General features: G+C 37.4%; 1 protein-coding gene across 1 annotated transcript in view; it reads left to right on the top strand.

Annotated features, from left to right (window-relative positions):
- The first annotated feature begins 5572 nt into the window (after positions 1–5572).
- Positions 5573–20068, top strand: part of CHM (CHM Rab escort protein) — a 53209-nt gene continuing 38713 nt past the window's right edge. Inside the window, exons 1-2 of the mRNA XM_065729504.1 lie at positions 5573–5643; positions 14764–14830. Of these exons, the coding sequence (XP_065585576.1) occupies positions 5595–5643; positions 14764–14830 (116 nt within the window). The 5' untranslated portion in view covers positions 5573–5594. The remainder of the gene's footprint in view (positions 5644–14763; positions 14831–20068) is intronic.

Raw genomic sequence — 20068 nt, forward strand, 5'->3', positions numbered from 1 at the left:
TAAGTGAGGGAAACAGAATTGCAACTTGTGCCTACATAAATCATTATGATTTATGTGGCTGTGGTTAGGCAGTTTCTTTACATCTTTTGTGGTTCAACTGCCATGATGCTTAATCCTCATTAAAAATCCATAGTATTTCCAGAACACATTTTTGGCTTTTACATCAGCCTCTTTCCTAATGCTATGCAGAACTGACTGCTGTGCATTCCATGCAGTGTGAGTATTCCACACCTGACAGTTACCTTGACATCAGCACAGGAGAGTGTTTTCCTGGGTAACTGATCGTGCCATTTTTTGACCAGTCTTGAACTTTAGAGTTTAAATATGTTGAGGAACTATTTAATTTTTCATTTCTCAAAATGATAAGTTGCATTTTTCTTCCTATTCATTTGAATAGGAAGAAGTGGTAATCAGGACACAGTACAGAGTCAGAAATAAAACAGTTAATAAGTCACGTGCAAACTTCTGCCAGAAATACCACCTTGTTAAGATACTCTCAAGGGCCTCTTATACATGGTAAAGATTATACCAGGAAGGTGAAGTAAACTTCTGAAGAGGAACAAATTAACAGAAACATTGTTATAAACTCCTGGTGATTTGTTTGTTAAAATGTACAAAAACAGTTGTAGTCTTTTGCCTAAGTATATTGACAGTATTTCAGTTTCAAAAATAATTTCCACTGTTCTGTCTCTATTTCAGGAGTATTAGCATTACATGTTTTTATCTACAAAGGGTGTTTTACAAATATGCCTAAACATTTAAAATAAAATTAAAAAAACCACCAGAAAGCCACCGAAGACGATAGAAGAGAAGGTAAAGCAACAATTCACAAATTCACATGCTAATGATTTTAGCCACTGTTACAGAGCACTGACAGAAGTAATCGAATTAAATAACAAACTGAAGTGACACCACACATTGCATGTAATGTACTATCAGGCTTTTAGAGCAATGTAAGTCAGGATACCATATGATTCCACTACCCGTAGTTCACTACATCTCCAATTCCTCATGTGAGTTTCCTCCTTATGTCTCTAAGAAGCAAGTGATAAAAACTGCACTGCTATTAGTCATCCTAGGCTCATCAGCCATTTCAAGCATAAAAGATTAACTTGTAGCAGAACCAAAACAAACAAAAAACCCTGAACTTTTGAGCTATTGCTCAAAAGATATTGAAGACTATCTCCTTCATCCTGCACATTGCTATTTTTAGTATTTCTGTAAAACTCTTAAGAAATCATTAATGAAGCTGTAGTGGAAATTTTTGCTTATTCTCAGTTACCCTAGACAGAGCTGCCTGATCAGAGCTATGATCCCATTTATTTCTCCTCTGCCTTCTGATTGTACAAGAATGTTTTGACTGCAGTGAGGAACCTATGGAACTTTTTGCAATGAATCATTAATTAAAGCACCGGAAAAAAATGGACTTTTTTGCTTTGCATGCTTACAGAAGAGAAGAAAATCAAATTCTCTTTTCCCATGTCTTGAAGTACTGTCTTAGTAATGTAAATTTAATCATCAGTACTCCCTAGTTTCAGAGTGTAGGATTAATGTTTTGTGATTTTTTTGTTGTTGCTGTTTAATATGTTTTGTTCACTGGTTTACCAAAGCCAAGATTACTGTATTAAAGGACTATTCATATATATGGGAATTAGGTATCTACATGTGATTGAGAATTTGCAGTTTAGGGTCCAATCTTACTTTTTTTAAATAAATTCATATGACTTAATGGAGCTGCAGTCAGGCCAGTGTGCCAACCAATGTATTATCTGTGCAGCAGGGACAACCTTACCAGAGTGTTATGAAACAACAAAATACATCAGAGACTGTATGATAACTGGATTAATTACACATACACACTGTTTATTAAAATAAAATCATTAAATAAGTATCTACAGCTTGCATTTCATTAGCTCTTGGACTTAAGAAGGAGAGTCTGTTGATAGAAATCATGAGCTTGTTACTATTTTTATCAGTGTTTGTTATAGACCAGACTTCCACTAGATATATTAAATGGAACAAAATGAAGGAAGCGGAAGTTTTGATATGCTTGATAACATTCCATGGCCTTTTCTATATATATGAATTCAGCCAAAGATGAACAGTAATTTATATCGTTCCAAGAAAAAGAACTACTATATTGATTACAAGTTGCTATTACTGCTCTTGAATTATAAACTGCACTTACTAAGGAAGTTCAGTGACAAGGAAGAGTCCTTATAGCTGTCCTTCCATGGATTTGGTAGCCAAACATCATCTATCAACTGGGGAACTGAAATCTGTAATGCAAGATCAGAACAGCATCTCCTTGTGGAATGTAAGGAATAAAACACAAATAATGTGTTTTGTGGGCATAATTGGGAGCCAAGACAGAGAACTGGAAGCTGCTAAGAGGCAGAAAGAAATATTCAGTTATCAGTAACAAAGGATAAATGTGTATCAGAGTTTAATTTTGTAAACAAATATACTTTTCCAAGGATGCTTGAATGTAGAGTGGCTGTTTCCGTAGTTAATGAACAATCTAGTTTGTGCACGCTTGAGTGACTGACAGTTGCATAACAGCAAACTCTATATGACAACCATGCATAACTTCAGCAACACACAAACATTTCCTTGCTGCCTGAACTAATGAGCCATTTAGTTGGATAAATCAGGTTATTCAATAGATGCTTCAAGCAGCTAATAGGCCCGATCCTGCTGCTGCTCTTATTCAAACTGGTACTCAAGGAGAATTAAATTCTGTATCCTCTGAGTGAATAATAAAGTGAAAAATGAGATTTCATGCGTGAAGTCGCTGTAGGATAAAGATACTATGTAATTAAAAAAAAATCATCATAGCGCAAAGTACTTGCTGTTTGTTATTTTAGAGAAGGAAATATTTGATCAAATGATCTGAAGATAGATCTTGAAATAACTCCAAACTTGATAGTTCTAATACTGACTTTTCATGATTTTTTGGTATGGCCTTGGGTTTCAGTGTTTCCATCTGGAGAAATAGAAACACACAGGTTACGATTTTTTGCTAAGATCACTACATTTCCAAAAAGTATTTTAGTAAAGCTAGATATCATCCATATTAACTTTAAAATAAGTAAGGTAGTTCTATTAAAATGTGAAAATCTAAAATAAAAGCAATGAAGTAAAAATCTAGGTTTTTATAAGTAGATAGATATTTTACTTGAAAGCAAAGTTGCTTGCAGAAAATATATTAAGAACTCCTAAATATGAGATCTCAGACTCATCTTTGCATATGTCTACAGCCATTATTACTAAAAATGCCCGTGGATTCTTTTCAATATGTCAGATCAGGAGTTATTTCACAAAAACAAACAAACAAAAATCTATAAAATACAAATGATTAAAAAAAATTTTGCCTGGGCAGAGTACATTCCTGAATGCTTTTTGGCAGTCCTAATTGATGAGACCTAGTTTTATAAAATATAGGGAAATTTGCAATCAGCCCACAGGATGTGCAGTTTAATTATGTTGGTGTGCATTTCTATTTGTTTCTAATGTAGACGATCTATTGGTAAAATGAATGCCCATTTTGTGGTCTGTTATGCAGAAAATGTTTAATCCACTGTTTGATTTACTCTGTTAAATCTTCTTTATTGAATGTGCTTATTCATCCATGCAGAATTGGGTATGCTGCTTTCTGTTACTATGACATTGCAATTAAATAGCTAAAGAGAAAAACATGGCAAGACATTTTCTCAAGGTCCGTGAAATTCTCATAAAAATTACTCATACTTAACATATTTTATGTTTCTGATATTAAAAATGTAAGGTACAGGGAAATATTTGTTTTGTGGACTGACAGACCCAGAGTTTGCAGTTAAAGATCCTGAATAATCAATTTTGTCAAATAAATAGTACTAAGAAAAATTTCTGGTCCAGTGGATAATGACTGTCATCATGAAATAGGACTGCACTGATTGCATCTTATGAATGAAGCTAACAGGAACTCAGAGAACCAAACAACAGCATTTTGTGCTGGAATAAATAGCACTTGAGAAACAGTAAGACATTGATAGTGAAATAGCTCAGTTGTGTTGCAGTCCTACAATTATACTAAACAATAACAGAAGATTTGCAGAATCAAATTATATTTTCATGAGTATTCTCTCTCTCAATAAGAAAAGAATGTGAAAGGGGAATTTGTCTTATCCGAGCTAACCAATACAGTGATGTTTTGTTCCTCTGCTCTGGACACTGAGGTCAGGATGATCCAACATTGTGAGAACTCTGGAGCTGAGTGTTTTTGTTAGAGGCTGCAGGGTATGCATGGAGCCCCATTAGCAGAGCTGGACTACAGAAGCTGCAAAATGGAAAAGTTCTTAAAATTTCTGTGAGACAGTCAGAAGCATAAGATAAGAAAAATAAGATTTGATTTTACTCCTTTTACATCTGAGTCCATAACTACTACTTTTCTCTTTTACATATTTATTTGCATTGTGATCAGGCATCGATGTTTAAATCTGTTTTTCCTTCTTGTGCTGAAATTTTCTGCTAGGTCATTTTCTGTACTGAATGTTGACACAGGTCTGGCAGTACCACAGGGTACGGTGGGCTCTGGTTTCCATTAGTCGCTTTATACCACTTTCACTGTTCTTTCTGCTATGTGATCAAGGAGCTTGTAAGAAGGTGTTAACAGGCTGCTAGCTGCTTTATTGTTACTATTGATTTAAGGTGTTAAGACTTGTGTATAACCATACACCATGAATAATCATAAGAGATTAGTTTAAACACGTACAAGTAATTAAATGGAAAATAAACAGTAAAACAGTAAAAAGCACGCTGACACAGCTACTTCGTGCTAGGTTATTTTGCTGATGATGCTATATGTACATTTGGGTCTTTACAGTACAGCTTCTTGTTCTGAGTATGCTTTCACTCAGTCCGGTGGTACAGGAGGGGCTGCTCTGAAGCTGTGTGTCACCACTGATGTCCCTTTCATTTCTTTGTGAGGTGAAAGGACAGGGAAAGCCAGAATGCGGTGTGACCGTGGGCTTCACGTCACCAACGTTCATGGCGGGCTGACAGAAACTGAATGCAACAGAGAGCCAGGTACAGTCCAACATGTCACAGTGGCTGTTAGCTGGCAAGGAGGGACAGGGAACTCATGACCAGAAACAAGCTAATTCACTTTCTTTCAAATGTCTTTGACAACTGTGGAAAAAGGAAAGCTATTACCGCAGCTGTGCAGCATGGAGGCTTTAATATGGGAAATACCAAATGATAAAAAAGACAAAGTCTGCTGTGAGTTACTGAGCTGCACCGGAGGCTGCAGTGGGAATGCCCATCACGCAATTCGGTTTCCAGCGAGGAGGCGGCACCCGCTCATAGCGTGGAATTTCGGAAGCTCACGGGCGTCGCTTCCACCATATTTAGTACCCCAAAAAACAAAGGGGAGCCGGCAGGGCGGGCAGCGGCCCGGGCCGTCAGACCGCGAGCAGCGCGGCGCTCCGCCCGACCACGTGACGCCCGCGGGAGGACTGCGTCTACCAGCGGCACTCGCGGGCAGCGACCGGAAGTTCCAAGGGCCGGGCCTCGACTTCCGGCGGCGCGGGGGACGTGACGGTGCCCCTCCCAAGATGGCGGACAACCTGCCCTCCGAGTTCGATGTGGTGGTGATAGGGACCGGTACGCGGCGGTGCGGGACGCGGGTTTGGCCTGAGGGTGCTGAGGCCGCAGGGGTCGCGGCCGTGGCGGCTGAGGGAGGGGGAGCGGCAGCGGCGTGTGGGGAGCGACGTCGTGGGGCTGCCAGGAGGCGCCTGTGCGGGCAGCGCGGCTTCAGTGTCTGTGCGCTGGCGGCTGCACGGGAACTGGTGTTCAGGCTTCACAGGAGAGAGCTGCGGCGCGGGGCCTCACTGCGAGGTGCCAGCCCTTTAGCTGCGCCCCTGCACTCTTAAAGTCGAGTGTTCCTTTGGTGCTTCACAAAGCTGCTTTCACCCCCGGAATATCCCTGCTGGACAAGCTGACAGCTTCCTTCGGTGCGATGAAAGTAGTTCTGAAGAGCCAAACTCGGTGTTATGGTGGGAAATGTGGTTTATGCTGATAATCTTAACTGTGTTCTGTAATGTGGGAATTGCATTCTCGCTTGAAAAGCTTTTTATAATCCCTGTGCTTGCTTACAGATAACCCCAAACTTCCTCTTTCTGGATACTTCTCATTAAAGTGTTTTATTCAGTGTACAAGACAACGTAGGATTGCACGTACTTGACTTGACTCTGAACTTTCTCAGACTGTCTGTGCTTTGTGTATCCTGTACAAAATCATCCATTTTTTGTTCTAGTGAATGATGGTGGAGATCTCACACGTCTCACTGAAACATACCACAATGTTGAAGCGACAGCTAAAATGTAAAACAACATCTTAAAATTAGAAAATAGCAGATCTGTGTTTTTGGTTCTGTTGTTTGGAGAAAAAGCCTTAGTAATGAACCTGATGTTTTCCTATGTGCTCAGATTTGTGACTGTTCTGAGTAAAAGACAATAACAGTAAACAACTAATGGTTAAATTATCAAACTGAAAGGGTGAAGTACTGAAAACTGTACAACTCCCGTGATTTATGGGTGTAAATAATCTTTATTACCATGAAAAATACTTTTCTATGCAATGGTGTAGAAAATTAAAGGAAATGCAGCTTCATAAAATTGATGCTTATGTTTTCTCTAGCTAATCTAAGTAAGGAAAGTAGAAGCTGAGGATAGGAATGGTGCATATTCTCTCTGCTAAAGAAGCTAGTGAAGGTGTTGCATCTATAGCACATCTGACTAAAACATACACAGATAAGACTTCATCTTTTCATGATTCCTATGGAAGATAAAATGTGCTGACAAAATTTGCTTCCAGAGGTTCTGTAATTTCTGTTAAAAGCTGGGTGTAATCCACTTTGCTCTGGCATTCCTTACTCATGTATGCTGCAGACAGAGTGAATCAGGGCTGCAGCTGTGTGCTGCCCTTCCTGTACCTGTGGTGTTCCTGTTTGCTGTATGACAGGCTGCTTGCGTAACAGTGGTTGGTGGTAGCAAGTCATGGGCAGGAAGGCCTGTGCTCTCCCAGTTGTGCTCTTAAGAGGTTTCACCTGAAGCAAAGCACTTCGGCCATCTGTGGCAGTGAGAGTTGGTACAGGAGTGCACACCCACCATCATCTTCTCTGCTTTGGATACAGGTTTTAATACTAGAGCTTTCATGTTGGGAGAGAAAATTCCATGAGGTGAATTTCTTTTGTGGAAATGCTGCTGTAGATGGTGTTGGTATGGGTTTGCACGAGAAGGTGCCTTTTTGAGATGCTTGCCTGCCTACAGAGAGTAGAGTGCTGTTAGGTCTAGTTTGAAGATGTTTGGAGCTTCTGCCTTTCCAGAATTAGTGGCTTTGCTTTGCATTAAAGATGTATGTAAATGATGACTAACAATAACAGTTGTCTATTTTTTAACTGTTTTAAGTGCTGGTACTAAACTACCAGCGTGAAAGATTTTTCAAAACAGGATCCTTCGCTGAAAGAATTTCTTAAGAGTCTTCAACTCTGTTTTCTGCTGCTATAGCCAGTGCTGAGTGTACATATGGTTATCTAATTGTCATATTGTAATATCTGAAATGTTGGTGTTAATGTTTTTAACTGCATAGGAGCAGTTGCACTCTTTGGCCTTCCTGTGTCTTTATAATTTCTGCATCTGTTAATTCTAGTAACTAGATCGAGTGGTAACATTAGCATTGAGTTTGTTTTTATTTCAGTCTCATTGAACTATTTCCCTGGAGTAAGCTTATTGAAAATGGAACCTCACACTAAATTTTTGTCATCTGTGATGCACTGAACACTTACATTCAATTACTTCAACAATATTTCTGTGGTAAAAGGAAATTCAGTTATTGATGAGACTGCTTCCTTTAACTGAAATAAAATGTGTTCTTCCTAAACAATTTTAGAATGCTCCAGATATGTAGTACAAAAATACTAGTGCTCGTGGGTTCAGTAGCAAAAGTTTAATTACTGTCATGGAACTTATATCCACAGTTCTTAAGAAAATTGTATCGATGTAAGACTTATCTTGATGTTATTGGTGGCAATACAGCATGGGAATTAAAGCTGTTATGACATCATTCTTTCATTTTATCCCCATTCTTGTTGTAGAATTGAGGTTCATTTTATCTTCTTCTACTATCCAGGCTTTCATATCCCAGTTTCCCTAATTTTGATTATATGACTGTGTTCAGGTTATCCATTATCCAAGAGGGATTGGCTTAGTTGGCTGGTTTTCTGCAAAAGCAGTTATGATACAGTAGTTCTGGTATTTTGGAAAATTATATTCGCTGATTTTCATTTGTTATACACTTTAGCATACAGTTTTGGATGACTGGTATTGTAAGCGTATGCTTGAAGACTTCAGGGTGGGCAATAATCAAGTTCATTATTGCTACCCTTTAATGGGGTCAACTTTTAGATTAATGCAGGCATTATAAAAGTTTATAAGGAGGGACTGTTATGAGATCTTTAAGCATAATAAAAAATCTATTTGAGAGAGTGACATAGATTGTGGAGTCAATGGGAGGGATTTTATTTAGGCAATTAACAAATAGGAAAGCTTGCAGGCACTGTTGAATTTATGGCACAAATTGGTGTAAACGTAAAGATTTGCAGTATTTGCAAAATACTAACAGCCAAAAACTAAATATTTAAGTGATGTGTTTAAGGATACAGGGTCTCCCTTACTTATTATTTCTTCAGTTGTTTGGATTATATTCAGTACTGACTTCTTTAACTAGTTTCTTATATTGCAGGACTCCTATCTTCTGCTGAAGTTGTAAAGTAAAGGACAGTACTCTTTAAAAGGTGGCTGTATTCACAAGTTTGCCAGTAATTCTAATTTATTTTTTTTTCTAAATAGGAGTTATTCTTTATAAAAGCAGTCACAGTAAATTTTCTAGTTCTATGCAATTTTCTTTCCATTCTGGTTTTCAGTGGCTATAAATAACACATGAAATGACTTTCAAGGTAGAAAGCAGGAATCCGTTTTGAAATATTCTATAAAATAAAGAGTGATTTATGGTTTCATATGATTTTGGCTGAAAGCACTCGGGCTTTGCCAGGTCATCAAAGTCCTGTCAGGAGAATCTATTATTTATTGTTCGATATGCTGGGAGTGGTGTAAGTACTTTATGTTTATCTTATGTAAAGTGTAGTGTTAGAAGAAATCACTTCCAGACATTAAAACAGTTTTAAAAATACACAATGAAAACCTAACCTAAATATTATAATGTCAGTGATGAAGTTAACTCTGGAGATAGTTTTGTAAAAACAGATTTTTGAAAAGTGAGTAATTCCTAATGCTCTTATTATTGCAAGGGTAACTGTACCTTTATTTTCTTTCTGCTGACTTTTTTAACTTAACTAAAATTGAGTGGGTTTTTTTAATTATTATTTTTATTTATTTATTTATTTTTGCTGGCGTGCTTTCCATTCTGAATACTCTTGTACAGAAGAGCTGGAATGACAACCTTCTTGGAGGCTCGGTGTCCTGATGATAGCTTAGATGGGATTCTTTTCTAGGTACTGCAAGACATCCCTTGCTGCTCTTATAAGAAAAGTAATTATTTTGAGAAGCCTTTGCTGTCCTCAGCCTGTTGGTGTTTCTCAGATTTTTCCAGGTTATTTGCTGATCTTACAGAAGTGAGACTTTAGTCCTCTGGTGAGCTCTTGAAAATATAGAGAAGGGACATTAATACGAAAAATTCCCACAGAGAGGATCTCAGCAATATACCCTGAAATTCTGTCCTGAATCAGGAGTAATCAAAAAGGATCAGGAGGATTGAGAATTACTATAACTACTTGTAGCAGAGGGAAGTGCTGGTTTCTGCTCGCTGGGAACCAAGAGCGGGATGCATGCAAGCTGCACAAAGCTGCACTGGGGAAATTTCATAGAGGACATCCGGAAAAATATCTTTACAAGGAGGGTGGTCAAACACTGGCACAGGATTCCTGGAGAGGTGGTTGACACCCTGTGCCTGTCGGCGTGGAGGAACCATTGCGACAGTGCCTGCTTCAGCTCTTGGTTGGCCCTGAAGCAGCCAGGCAATGGACTTGAGGATCTTTGTAGGTCTGTTGTGACTGAAGTAATCGATTCCTTCGTAATAGATGTGAATGTATACTGATGTACTTGTCTAAATTATGCTGCTTATATCAAAGTACGCTAATTTGATATTCATTAGAAAATTATCCTTCTACTGGAAGTAGATTTCTGATGAGGAGAAATCAAGTTGCTATTCCTTTCAAATAAACAGAATCCCTCACCTTGCAGTAGTGTTTCCACCTTGGTGTTGAAAAAGTGGTGTAGGATAAGAAACTTCTAACTTATGGCTCCTTCCTTGGCCAGTTATCTTTTCTTACCTGTCTTAGTAGATGATGTCTATAACATCACCATATTTGGTAATGAGGAAACATTTTGTGATATTATATGTCCATATTACAGAATAATGAAATTAATTGAAGCTATAGTTAATTTTAATTAACCAGCTTTAACTTTAAAAACTCTCTCAAAACAAAAAAGTTTCATGTAATGCAGTCTGTGAAGTTTTTTTGTGAGGTGAGCTTCTGCAGCTTCCACAATCAGCTGCTCACCTCTTAGAAGTTTAAATACAAACAAAATTTATTGCAGTTGGTCAACTATCTGACTCCTGAAGATTGTTTTGAAATTGTCTCTATCCCAGCATTTTGAATATATTTTCCTTTGACATTTTACAATATGAAAAAGCCACTTGTGATTTATTTAGTAGAAACAGGGAAACGAATTAGGCATTTAAACCTCTTCAAGAGGAGGCTTGTGTGATTCAGTAAAAGCTTCCCAACCAAATGGCTGGGAAATTGCTTTCAGTGAAAAACTCTGGAGCTGAGATGCTTCCACTCATATGTTCAGTTTATGTATTGCTTGGGGAGGTGAATGTGTGCATTTAAAGTTGAAGTGCATCACTGTAGTTATGAATAGCTACTAATTGCAAGAGACAGCATGCAAGCCTGAAAACTACTTTTTGATCATGCAGAAGTGAATTAGAACTTTATTTTGTAGAGTTTATAAAATGAATTGGCTCTTAAAATTGAAGAGCCTTCTAGTTAACAGTTACTTCTAATTTTCATTTTGCTGAGCTGAAGCTAAAAATAAGATTCATTTCTTGACGACTGTATGTTTGTAGCTAGTCCTTTCCTTCTTATTTACTTATCGAATGCATCATTCATGAAAGTATAGCTGATTATGTTTCTTAGAGAAGGTCTGAAACCTCTTGTAATACAGATTACCTTGGTCAGAGGTTGCTGGAATCAAGCAGATGTAGACTTCAAGGTCAGCTTTCAATAGTCACACTGGTAAGATTTATTGAGATTAATGTGCCTCTTACGTATCCCAGAAGGTTATGCTATACATCCAGCAGTGATAACTAGTGCTGTGAAACAGGGACTTGATTCTTCATCGTAAGCATGTGTATTAACCTAGTGTTTATACTCTCCTCTTTCTGGTTTACTTTATTCTGGTGCTGCAACTACTTCCGATACAGACACAGAATCTCTTGCAGCAGTTTTCAGTGCGTCTTCAAATAGCCAAAGATCCATTTATATTTGTAGGAATAACCTGAGTTTGTGTGTGTGCTGAACTGAGCCATGCCAAGGTGCTTGTTAGTGTAATTAGAGCAGACTTGTTACAATTTTATTTGCATGCATTTTTGTCTCAATATCCTTCCAACTGCATGTAAGAATTTTGAGCACAGAGGAGCAAGTATTTAGGCACTCCACTTCTTGCCAGTGCAAGTTTAGGAGCTGGTTCATGCTGATTTTGTTTATATTTCAGTGAGGTTGTGAGGCATCTTAGAGACACTCAGCTTTGTCTACTCGTTCCATAAGTGGAACCTTAGAGTCAATATTCTAAATAATTCAATATCAACTTTTTTCTGCAGTCAGTTAATTCTTGCAATAAGTAGTTGTATTAAAAGTGAACTGAGAAAGAGATGTGGAGTCGCTGCCCTGTGGATAGGGACTACAAGCACTTCAAAACTGGAGTTCAATTCAGCTTAAAGTTTGTAAGTTCTTGGAAGAATCAAGGTTTAGAAGAGGAAACTCTTTCCAAATAAGAGCAGTTCTTTTTCCTTTACTGAATAATGTGGACAGAACTATTTTGTGCAACTGTGTGAGCATCCTATAGGAGATGGTTCACCTTATGTGCTGTATTTCTATCATTTCTGTAAGGAGGCTTTTCCAAGAGTAGCTTTTTTTCTTTTCTTTTCTTGCTTGAGTAGAGCAGGGCAATCAGTATTACAGTGGTCTGTGTACCAGTGCCACCTCTGTTGGAAAGAGCTTTTGAGAAGTAACCATCTTACAGTTCAGATCTTATGCAGAAGTGACCTACATTTGGCAAAGCTACTTGTTTGCCATGCATTTTTATTTCTCTTAGATAACAGAGTTCAGAATCTGGTACCCAAAGAACAATGTTAATTTCTTTGGTTTACCAAAGTTTTGTCCCTTAAGAACTAATGATGTCTTGATCCATCCCATTGTTCTAAGAGCCTCTCCAAAAGCTAAAATGCATGGGCTGTGGCATTCTTGTATTTTCTCATTCTGTTGTTGGTGGGTACTCAGGAGGCCCCCACAACTTAGAAGCAAAGGATTGGTGAAGAAAATTGATGCCAGCTTTCAAGAGCAAGGAAGCTAATTCAGGGAACAATTTCATCCAAGGTTAATGGAAGAACAGACCTCCAACACAGTATCAATTGGATCAAGCTTAAAGCAATCAGTTATGCCCTAGTAGCTATAACTCCAGTCCTGGTCAGCCAGGCAGCACTTGGTGATGTTTTACAGCACTTTCTCATTGGCTTTTATCAATAAGGAAGGAGAAACAAGTTCCTCAATTGCATTTCTAGAGTGATAGTCTCTGTGCCTAAATGAGGGAAAGAAAATCTTTTCAGAAGCTACAAACAAAACAGTGCTTCAGGGTTCTCTTCCAGACAGTTGCTAGGTGAAGAGAAATGTAGCATATAGCATATGTATGTGTATACATACCTGTGGAGGTTAGCTGAGTGTAGTGTTGTATTGTTTTTGTATCATTAGGCTGTGCCCATGAAGGATCTTGTGACTGTCCTAAAGCATGTGCTACACTTATGTATTTTTTCCTTATCTCTTTCTTTAGAATAATCTATATATAATGGCTTGCTTAAAACAAACAAAAAATCACCTTTTGAAGTCCCAGTTGAGGCATTTTGTACATTTTCATAGATTTTCCCAATTATTGATTTAGATTGTCTATACCAGAGATTTAGGCTAAAGGTTTAGGATAGCAGTAAATGCCATTGCTGGCTCACAGAGCTCATGAAACTATGGTCTCATGTTATCTTAAGTCCTGCTGGATTTTCTCTGAACTGCTTTTCAATTTCTGTAATTAATAAAAATGTATTCAACCATTTAAAATGGTTTGATCCTGACTGAAAATGTTAAATTATATTTAATATTCCACTCAAATCTAACGATAGCTTCTTACTCAAGGCGGGGTAAAAACTGATACGTAGACAGGCAATCACTACCACATTGCATTGTGTACTTTTAAATGAGTCACTGGAATGACAGCATGACATGTTTGTTTGTGAAGGCACTGTTCTTATTCTGGAGAGAGGGGGACAACCGCAGACCTAAAATTCTCATGAAGATGTTAGTGTGCAGCTAACCCACTTTGTTTGTGTCCTGCCACACCTGCTGTTTTCACTTTCAGTTCTTTCTCACATCAGTTGTACCAGTTCAGGTGCTTCTGGGCTGTGCTGTAAACAAAATCTGTGTAACACTTATTCTGCTTTTTTTAATCTTATCCTTTAACATACTTATTTTATAGAGTATAACTGTGTGACACTGAAGGCTTTGATTCCACTTTGAGGATGTCCATCTGATAGATAACTGCTCCGAACCTAGCACTACCCTTTTAATTGTGAAGTACACCTGCTCTGTCGCTTTAGCTTTATTTGCACTCGATTCTTGGTGTGCATACAGAACTTTGAGCATGTTCCTGGGCGTTCTTTTGCAGCATGACAATCAGCTCTATCCTGGACCAAACCCAGTTGTAATTCTGAGACGTATGCATGCTAGAATCATTTGCCAGCAAACAGTGTAGAGCACACAGCACCATGCAGGACACTACTTGCCCTTGCACAGATGTTCAGTGCCATCATAGCAGGTTTATCCCCTCATATCCTCCCGTGCATCCCTGGGCAATGTGCTGGGTAATGTAATATCAACCATAAACTTTGAAATTTAAAAGCATTTTAATGGGTCACGACAAAGTTGTCACTTTGTCAGTCACTTTGAAGTGAACAAAGTGACACAAAAATGCCCTCAGATTCTAAGTCTTTCTACGTGAGTGGATACGGTTACAGTGCAACCCTTGAAAATGTAGGTATCCTCATGCTGGCATGTGCTCATCCTGCTTTTAGAGGCAGCAAGGCACCTGGAGAAGATACTGGTGATGAGCTTTAACTCAGAGCTGGTAGTGTTTGCAAATGATAAGTCTATAACGAAGAGAGAAAAAGAGTAATTAAAATGTTGCATTCAATAACGTGATGTTAATAGACAAAATATTAATGAATGCAGAGTAGTGTTCATTATTTTAGTAATATAAGCGTTAAAAAACTTAATGACTGTAAGTTTTTAATTGCCTGTTGCTAACTAATTCCTGGTTTTATTTCAGTTTTTGAGGTATCGGAGCACACTAAGATCTAAAAAAAATGCATGTGTTCTTTCAGGTCTGCCTGAATCTATTATTGCAGCAGCATGTGCCAGAAGTGGCCAGAGAGTTCTTCATGTTGACTCGTAAGTTACTCCGATAGTTTGCCTTTTTAAAGAGTTAAATTGGCTAGAAGTCTATCTGTGTCTTGGTCACTATGTCCTTGAATCCTGTGTTCACCTGGCATTAAGAAATCTTAACTTTCTATCTTATTTGTGATGATTTCCATCAATAAAGCGTGCCATTTTTGCATGTTATCCTAGTAATTTGTAACATACATGATGTAGTCAAGGATGCTGTTGGTGGCTCTTTTTCTGGACCTACCAGTTTTTCAAATGTGCGTGTCTAATCTGAATTTATACGTAAAAATTTGTGTGAAATACAATTTGAGATTACTTAGTTGACTACTAACACTGTCCACAGCATTTCTTGCTTCCTGCCTTGGCTGGAGATAGGACAGGTGATACACTTTCACCTAGCAACAATTATGCATAGATGAAGAGCCTTTCAAAGCACTTAAAGAAGCAGGCAATTAGAACTGTGGGTTATGGATTTTGTTTATTACTGTTTGGACTTAAATATCCTCGATTATGCTCACCCATGCTTTTATTTTTACTATGATAAAAGAGGCTTTTTTTCTCTTCCTCTCGGCGCGCTGCAGCTGAGCTGCGTGCGGGTGCTATGGGGCTGTGTGTGTGCGCTTACGAACTGCAAGAGCAAGATCAGATGGAGCAGTGTGTTTCCTGCACTGGGAGAGGAAAACAAACCAGGTGTGATGCAAAGGGGGAATGAATCCACACACACGTGACACGCTGCCCAGGGGGGCTGTGGAGTCTCCTTCTCTGGAGATATTCTAGACCTGCCTGGACACCTACCTGTGTGACCTGGTGTAGGGAACTGCTTTGGCAGGGGGGTTGGACTCAACGATCTCTAGAAGTCCCTTCAAACCCCTACAATTCTGTGATTCTCTTGTGGAGTTATTTTGCAACTCTAGTGCAGGCTGCAAGCTTCTTAGATCGTGAAAAGGTGTTCTTAAGTGAGATGGTTTTCACTCTGGGGGAGCTGGAATTTTAACTGGTGCATGTGTCCACTAAATGACGATCTAAAATCCTTAACTTGGCAAAAAAAGAAAAGTAAAAAGGTGTTGTACCATGCAACCCTCCCATAAATAGGAAAGCATTTTATAGTATTTGTTTCTTGTTCAAGCATCATAGTGCTCTTGCAAAAATAACAATACGAATAAGGAGTGCAAACAAAGAAACCCAATGCCATTTGAATTTCAAGTGAAAAGTTGGATCTCTGGCAAACTTTCTATGACTTCATCTGAATTTTAACACTTAAATTTTGTCATGTGCATGTCTAGTTAAATATACTCATTTCCTGATAATTTTTCAAGTTTTATTTTCCTAGCAGTACAATGGAAAATTGATCAACAAAAATCTTTCTATATTCAGAATATCACTTTAATGATCTGCATTGTTCCTGTCTTGAAGGATCACTGGCCAAAATTGTTTTCAGAGCATAAGAAAATAAGTTTTTTGGGTTACTGAAATACTTGTGTTAGATACACTACTTTGATTAATTTCTGTTTTCTACTAAGGCTTGTGTTAGGTTTCATACCAGGTTTAGAAAACATATATGGATGAAATCTTTGTTTATAATTTGTTTGCATTCATTATGTTGCATAGATCATTTTATTACTTTTAATAGCCAGCCATGTTTGTGTTTATCATAATATACTGGATAGGTGATTATGGTAGATAGTTTTGAAGTGGCTTATTATAAAGTACTAACTTCTAAGTTGATTTATAAACACTGTCCAAGCATTGCCATCAACAGTAGCTAATCTTATTCAAAATAGTCACTCCACTGCAGTGTTGCCATAAATTCCTGTAGATGGATTTTAAACTAGAGGTAGCTTCTGCCAAGTAGTAATTGAAGGAGCTCTATTTCTCTGTGCCAGCTATCTGTCTCAATAAATGTAAAATCTGTGGTTCTTTTTAGAGAGCTACATTTACTGTAGATATTAATGAGCTGTTGACATGTGAATTTTCAAGGATAGATATTAAGTGATTTAGAGAAGTAATTTGCAATGTAAAATGTGGAGATCGGCACCTCGTTAAACTCAAAGATGTTGAAGGAAGGCAGAGCAAGACTAAAAGTTGATTACTTTAAGTGACTGTACCACCCACAGTAATTGTTCATATACATACGATTTTCTCCTGGTGGTTCACTGTGTTTTCTAATTTTGGCCCTTTGCTTATCATCTTCTTGTATGAATATAGTTGTGTACTGGTTTCTCTACTGAGGATGAGATACTGGAGGTGAGATATGTTTAGCTACATGTTTTTTCTTTGATTTAAGCATCTATAATGTAGTATTTTTAGATTGTAAATGTATTCTGTATGTCCTGCTTATCTTTGCACATAGAGTTTAATTTGAAGATCATAGAGAATTTTAACGTTTATTCTCAATTTCCTTTCTCATGCCTTTTTGTTTGTTGTTAACCTCGTCTTTCTTTTTTTTTTTTTTTAACTTAATTCAAATGTGGGGTACTTAAAAGTTCCTGGAGTCCAAAACTGTTTTATCTGAGCACTGAGAAGCTCAGTATTGGTGCAGTTTCTTCCACTTCATACTATATCTGTGTCAATTTTTTTCATAACTTATTTAAAACATATCATGTGATACAACCCATGTTTGCATATAGTTGTCTTTTTGATCTTTGTTTTCTGTGAAGTGACAGAGCTGCGTAAGTACAGCAGACAGAGGGAAAAAGTTGCTTCCTGAAACAAATCAATTTATGCCAAGGAAAACAGAAGAATTATTTAACTTTCAGAAAAGAAACCAAGAATCCTAGGCAAAAATAAATAAATAAATAAAAGCCTTCTTAATTCACTTATCTTTTAACCTTATTTGAATACACAATTTTTATGTTGTTTTAGGATATGAACTCAGAGCAAAAGTATTATAGAATAAAACTGTCTCAGCTGGTTTGTGATAATTAGCCTTGCTGTTTTTATTATTTTGAGATACAGCATAATTAAGGTAGTACAGTTGACTGCCATCATCACCCTTTTGTTGAGCTGGAGGATCTCAGGAGACACTGAGATCAACTGTTTCTTTTTGTATGGAAACTTTTTATGCTTCAGAGCACGTTTACTGTGGCAGAATGGGAATTTCAAATCAAAGTCTATGTACTTAATAGGTAGCACACGAAACTTTATGGGTTTGAAACAGAAGTCATTTTGTTTTCAGATCTTAAAAATCGATGTGGCAGTAACTTCTTTGGCAAAAGACAGCTACCCTGATGGTGAGAGACTTCTTTCTGAAAGATCAAATGAAAGGCAGACACAGAGGCAGCTCTTGGGAGCAAGCATGAAGCGTCAGCAGCTTTTTGTCAGACATCACTATCTTTGGCTGTTATACCACAGCATTTAAGACACAGCTTTCAGAGAGGCTGATCTTACCTAGGGGTTGTCTGTGAAACACTTCAGTAAAACACAAGCAAGAACAGAAATCCTGCTTTCAAGTTTCTAAAATTGCAGTCTATCTTCAGAAGGTCGTGTTAGGAATTCAGACTCCAGGAATGTTGACGTGTTGAAAATGATTTGTGGTTTTACTGTTCAAGGCAGGGATTTACTAATTCTATCAAAGTAAGATGAAAAAGAAAGGAAGTGTTAATAACTGAGGAAAAAAAATCACAAGCTGATGTAGGAGAAGAGAGAATTAAGCTTTTTTCTTTTTTTTTTTTTTTTAAGAGGTGAAACTACTTGGGTTGCATTTCTAAAACCTGGCAAAAATATAGCTTGAGAATTCTGATGTTAGCTATAAATCTAAATATGGGGTTTGAAAATTAAGAATTGTAAGCAAAGTTTTTAAATTCATATCAAGCTCCTCTTAATACAGGAGATTTAAACAGATAGCATTTAGGGAATAACTTATGCTATGTAAAGAGAAAATCTGTTTTCTAATTGTCAGAAAAAATATTTTCTAAATAAATGGTTACTCCTTAAGAATGTGTGCTGACACAGTTGTGTATTTGCAGTGTTTCAGGGTTTTATCAACAGGATAATTGAACTATACTCTTAAGAGAAGGAAATTGGTCTTTGCACTCTGCTAATATTCCAAGAGAAGGGAGGACTTCAGTGCTCAAGATTTGGGGACCATGTTTTAACTTTGATCTTGACCATTACTCAAAAGAACTTATTTTAGTCTGCCTTCGGTGTAATTGTAAGAAAAATATTTTATTATGAAGGACTCCTAATTGTACAATGAAAAATCTACCCTTTTCAGATTACTTTTAAGAATTTCACTAAAAATTTTGCTCATTATTAAAATAATCATGTCTTGTTTACCTTATGTCTGATGTTTATAGGAAAATTAAGCAATTCTGGTTAAACACACAATATGGAGTGAAAAAATTAAAATGCTGGGGGTGAAAAAAAAACCCTGAAAGTTGGTGCTTCCAGAGGTGATTAATATTTGAAGTTGTGTAACATAACTCGGAAATGGTGCTCAGATGCCAGAAGAGAGACAGCTGCGATTCATTTTCCATTTGAGAAAGACCATGCCATCCTCTCAAAACTGATTGAGCTTCAATACAGAATTATGGGATGCTGTGTTGAAAACATTGATTCACAGTAGTGCTGGTTAAAATGGAAAGCAATTTCAAAGGAAAGTCCACCTGATGAGCAGAGGAATGTCTTCATTGAAGATGACTGACAGCTCGCAAACAAACTTTTGTAACTTTCTATAAAAATAATATATTAATCTCTCTTACCTAAGGTTTTCATACTAATTACTGTTGAATTTATATTGCCATAATTTCAGGAAACCTAGTCCTAATTTTAGGCAGGTGTTTTCTGTGATTCCTGTGATCGATGGCCTTGCTTGCACTGACAGCCAGATTGTATTCCATATTCAAGGAAACTTGCAGCTAAAGCAGCAGATTCCCTTAAAAATAAATCTTTGTGGCTGTGGTTTTTCACAAGTCCCAGAAGTGGCAGATGATATATGGGGATTTATTCGGTGGAATCTTAAGAAGGAAGACAATATTCTTCACTGTTCTTTTTTTTCTTTTTCTATTGAAGAAGAAATGGACAGTTGTAATTCCATTTAACAATCAGGTTTTTTTTTGTTTTTTTTTTTTACAGAATAAAATCTAGCAGGATCAGGGATTTAGTAATAGGCTTTATCTTTATCTCTTTATTTTCTAAATGATACCAATTAAAAGTACCTTTCAAGCCTCTCCCATGTAATTCACATAATGTATCAAGTTTGAACTCCCTTTTGTAGGTCGCTGGAGTTTTTTTGTTGATAATATC

The sequence above is a fragment of the Cyrtonyx montezumae genome, unplaced genomic scaffold (assembly GCF_038088225.1).
Source record: "Cyrtonyx montezumae isolate F1298 unplaced genomic scaffold, pur_monq_1.0 scaffold_11, whole genome shotgun sequence".
Classification (NCBI taxonomy): Eukaryota; Metazoa; Chordata; class Aves; order Galliformes; family Odontophoridae; genus Cyrtonyx; species Cyrtonyx montezumae.